The following is a 3,915-nucleotide window of genomic DNA, read 5'->3' as shown; positions in this document are numbered from 1 at the left end:
TGTGCAGAAGCCAATACAACTGTGTTACATGGCATGTCAGTGTCTGCCCATGTCCAGCCGTCCCCTGAAGGACCATGCAGGCAGAGAGGGACTGCTGGCCCATGCCAGCTTCATGGCCACCACGGCCCACAGTCTCCATTTCCAGGTTGTCCTGTCAAACACAATGTGAGGTTCGTTTTCATCAAGTCTCTGAAATTCCACGTCCCACCAGAAGAGGGCTCTAGACTCCATGATGCTGGATCACAGGGTCCCCAACCAGGACCAGGTCAAAGGTAGCAGCAGCAGCAGCAGCGTCCTGTGGAGCCCGGAGGTGCTCATAGGTGCAGAATTGAAGGCTGCAGACTCATTCAGGGTTCTGTGAATCCAGTCAGTGTAGGTGGACACGCGTGTGTAGACACCGGGTCGGTTCGGCCTGGCACAGCCGAATCCCCAGCTCACGATCCCAGCCTGGATCCACGTGTCATTGATAGGACAGACCAGCGGACCCCCTGAGTCTCCCTGAGGAGAGGGAGGAAGGGACGCAGGACTCCTAGGTTACATGTGTCTGCAGGGTCCTCTGAACCCCAGGGATGGGATGTGGGGACAGTTGGAGGTGCCAGGGGCGGCCCTTACCTGGCAGGAGTCCTTCTTTCCCTCTTCCCAGCCTGCACAGAGCATGTCATCCTGTATGAAGCGCTGCCTAGCCGAGCTGGCTTCCTCCTGCAGGTGGTATAGCTGCTCACACTTTTCTGTGTCCAGGAGAGGCACTGCCACTTCCTGCAGGGTGTCCGCCATGACTGCAGAGAGGGAGCAGCTGACTGGCTGTGGAGGGTCACCTCACGCCACCAGGTGGCACCCAGCAGGTGAAACATACCTCCCACCTGTGAGGCACCAGCCCCTCCTGTGCCCAGCCGCCTCCCATAGCCAGCAGGTTGCAGTTGCCCTGAAGAACAAAGCAGGGCAGGGGTCTCCCCCACACCCAGAATCCTGCCCAGCCTCAGTGTATTCAGCCCAACAATGGGCTGAACCCTGGACTCCAGCTCTAAACCAGTAAAACCAGTTCTGAGAGGCAGAAAGAATTGTGTTCTGTGGGACTGCAGGCTGTGGCCTGTAAGATGCAGATTTCCAGGTCTTACTTTCAAGGCACACTGGGTGGGTTTAACTGCCAACCTTTCAGTTACTCATAGAGTGCTTAACTGTTTGCACCACCCAGAGATCCAACACATGTGGTCATGTGACTCAGGGCAATCCCTGGCACTACGTCCTCCCAACTTCCAGACAGGGAGAGGAGGCCATTGCAGCAGCCTCGGCGTGGAATGGTCTAAGCTGGGCACAGACAAGCCTCCCATGCAGGGTGTCCAGCTGACCCCAAGCCGAGGGCATCAACACAGCCTTACCTCTCTCCTGGGTGGAGCCCCAGCCTGTGACCCAGCACAAGGTCCCACTGGGGAAGGGGACCTGGGGTCCTGGGAGACAGACAGGGGTAGCCTGTGAGGGCTGTACGGGGGCATCCAGCTGCACCAGGGCGATGTCTCCACTGGTCATCGGCTGTCCATTATACGAGGGGTGGACAATGAGCCTCGTCACCGACATGGAGGATGAGTTAGGTTCCGAAAGGGAGAGGGTCAGCCCTCCAACCTTCACATAGTAGAGCTGAGGGTTGGAAGACCTAGGAGGTGGGGCAAAGGTCCAGCCTGTCGAGGGTGATACTATGGGAGGGGGCGTGGAAACAAGGAGGGGAAGACTGCCCCCACTCACCTGAGCAAGCAGTGGGCAGCTGTGAGCACCCAACGTGAGTGGATGAGGGAGCCCCCACATATGTGCCCTTGGGGGATCAAACTCAGGCTGACCTGCCACGGCCATTGTCCTGCCTGGGCATCCTGGCCACCCACAATCCTTCCGACATCCTCCGAGTGGCCACACACTGCAGAGAGGCCAAACGAGGGACACCGTGGGACTTTCCTCCACATCCACACCCTCCACATGGGCCCCTCCCTCCCTCCCACTGCACCCCCCTGCCCTAGAATCTCAGCTAGGACTGATCACCTGTGGGCAGCACATCACCTTGGGCCTCTGGAAATAAGAAGAGAGGGAATCAGGGTTCTTTCTATCCCAGCCTTAGAGTCACTCCTCACCATCAGACCTGGGGTTAAGAGTAGAAGCCAATCTCCTACCCACCCAACCGCAGACCTCAGGAGCTTCCCACGGCCTCCTCCTGCCTCCCCCTGACATTCGCTCTACACTGCTGGCTGGACCTCTTACTCTTAGCCCTCAGGACACACTGAGGATAGAAGAGAAGCTAGAGAGACCCAGGCCCTCACAGGAGCGTGGAGATGGGGGGACAGGCAGTGGAGGGAAGAGGATAGGAGCGGAGGGGTGTCCCTCACCACTGAGTAGCTGCAGCAGGAAGACCAGGAAGGAGCTCACCCGGGGCCCCATGACGCCTCTTTCCCAGCAGACACTGCTCTGCTAGAGGGTCAGAGTCCTGGGATGGTGCCCGAGGGTGGGGTTGGCAGCAGTGGCGTCAGGAGCCGCTCCGGGTGTCTGTGTGGATGTGTGGCCACATCGGCCAACACTGTCAGAGGGGTGACACTAAAAATGACAGTCTATAAAACTCTTGCGCAGTGTTCAGCAGAAGTGCTTCCTGATTTATAAAAACATCCCTATAGATAGTTATAAGGAACTCTGGTAGAGTAGTGGTTACGACTCGGGCTGCTAACGTCAAGGGTAGATCGAAACTACCAGCCTTCTGTGGGAGAAAGATGAGGCTTTCTGCACGCGTAAAGATTTGTAACCTCAGAAACCCTATACAAGGTTGCTATGAGTCGGAACTAACTCCACAGCACACCACCACCACCATAGCTAGTTACGGAGTTCTGGTGTGGCATCAAGATAAGCAGCACTCAACCTCAAGGTCAGTTTGAACCTCAAGGTCAACGGTGCAAACCCACCAGCAGCCCCTATGCAGGGTTGGTATCGGTACTTAACACCACCAAACAACACAGTTAGTTAAGACAACAGAAAGACTTCCTGTAAGGCCAGATGACCCTCACCAATGCTTCTTCAGTCTTCCCGTGTGCTCTGGTCGGAGCGGCCATTGTACCTGATGACAATGGTGGTTCGAATCATGGAGTTTCATCTGCACAAGCTACAAGCACACGATGTTCTAGTTGCTGCCCATGTCTCTGTAGTCGATGATTTTGTCAAATTTTCTGGTACCTTAGCTACAATATTGTGGTGATGAGTGTTTGAGAAAGAAGTAGTAATTAAAGGAGGAGAGAGGTCGAAAAAATATTTCTGCTCAGTTACGAATAATGCAGCCAAACACGTTGTAATTCTGTGTAGAAAGATCTTAGAAAGCAATTTTGTTGTTAACATTCATGCAATCTAAAAAATATCACACCTAAGCTATTTAAAATACTAACTCATGAAGATCACAGACCACAGTCTTCGGTATGGGTTGCACCTCAATGTATGGAAAACAAAAATCCTCACCACTGGACGGATAAATAGCATCAAGTTAAGTGGAGGAAAGAATGAAGTTGGCAAAGACTTCATTTTGCTCAGATCAACCATCAACATTCATGGAAGCAGGAGTCAAGAAATCAAATGGTGTATCACATTAAGCAAATCTGATGCACAAGACCTCTTTAAAGTGTTCAAGAGTAAAGATTTCAGCTTGAGGACTAAAGTGCACCTGACCCAAGCCATGGTATTTTCAATAACCTCATATGCATGTGAAAGTTGGACAGTGAATAAGGAAGACCATAGAAGAATTAATGCATTTGAGTCATGGTGTTGGAGGAGAATATTAAAAGTACCATGGACTCTGCCAGAAAAACAAACAAATCTGTGTTGGAAGAAGTACAGCCAGAATACTCCTTAGAATTCAGGATGGGGAGACTTCATGTCTCATACTTCAGACATATTATCAGG

General features: G+C 52.9%; 1 protein-coding gene across 1 annotated transcript; it reads right to left on the bottom strand.

Moving 5' to 3' along the window:
- Window positions 1-240: 240 nt before the first annotated feature.
- On the bottom strand, window positions 241-2,418 carry LOC102815294 (serine protease 30-like). The gene is made up of 6 exons (XM_006873969.1): window positions 2,367-2,418; window positions 2,026-2,052; window positions 1,738-1,903; window positions 1,377-1,648; window positions 613-776; window positions 241-498 (listed from the first exon to the last, which is right to left on the bottom strand). Exons 1-6 carry the CDS (start codon window positions 2,416-2,418, stop codon window positions 241-243), a joined length of 939 nt encoding a protein of 312 aa, XP_006874031.1.
- Window positions 2,419-3,915: the final 1,497 nt, after the last annotated feature.

This window comes from Chrysochloris asiatica, unplaced genomic scaffold (assembly GCF_000296735.1).
Source record: "Chrysochloris asiatica unplaced genomic scaffold, ChrAsi1.0 scaffold00257, whole genome shotgun sequence".
Classification (NCBI taxonomy): Eukaryota; Metazoa; Chordata; class Mammalia; order Afrosoricida; family Chrysochloridae; genus Chrysochloris; species Chrysochloris asiatica.
The sequence above is the reverse complement of the archived record's forward strand: the minus strand, read 5'-3'. Positions and strand labels throughout refer to the sequence as shown.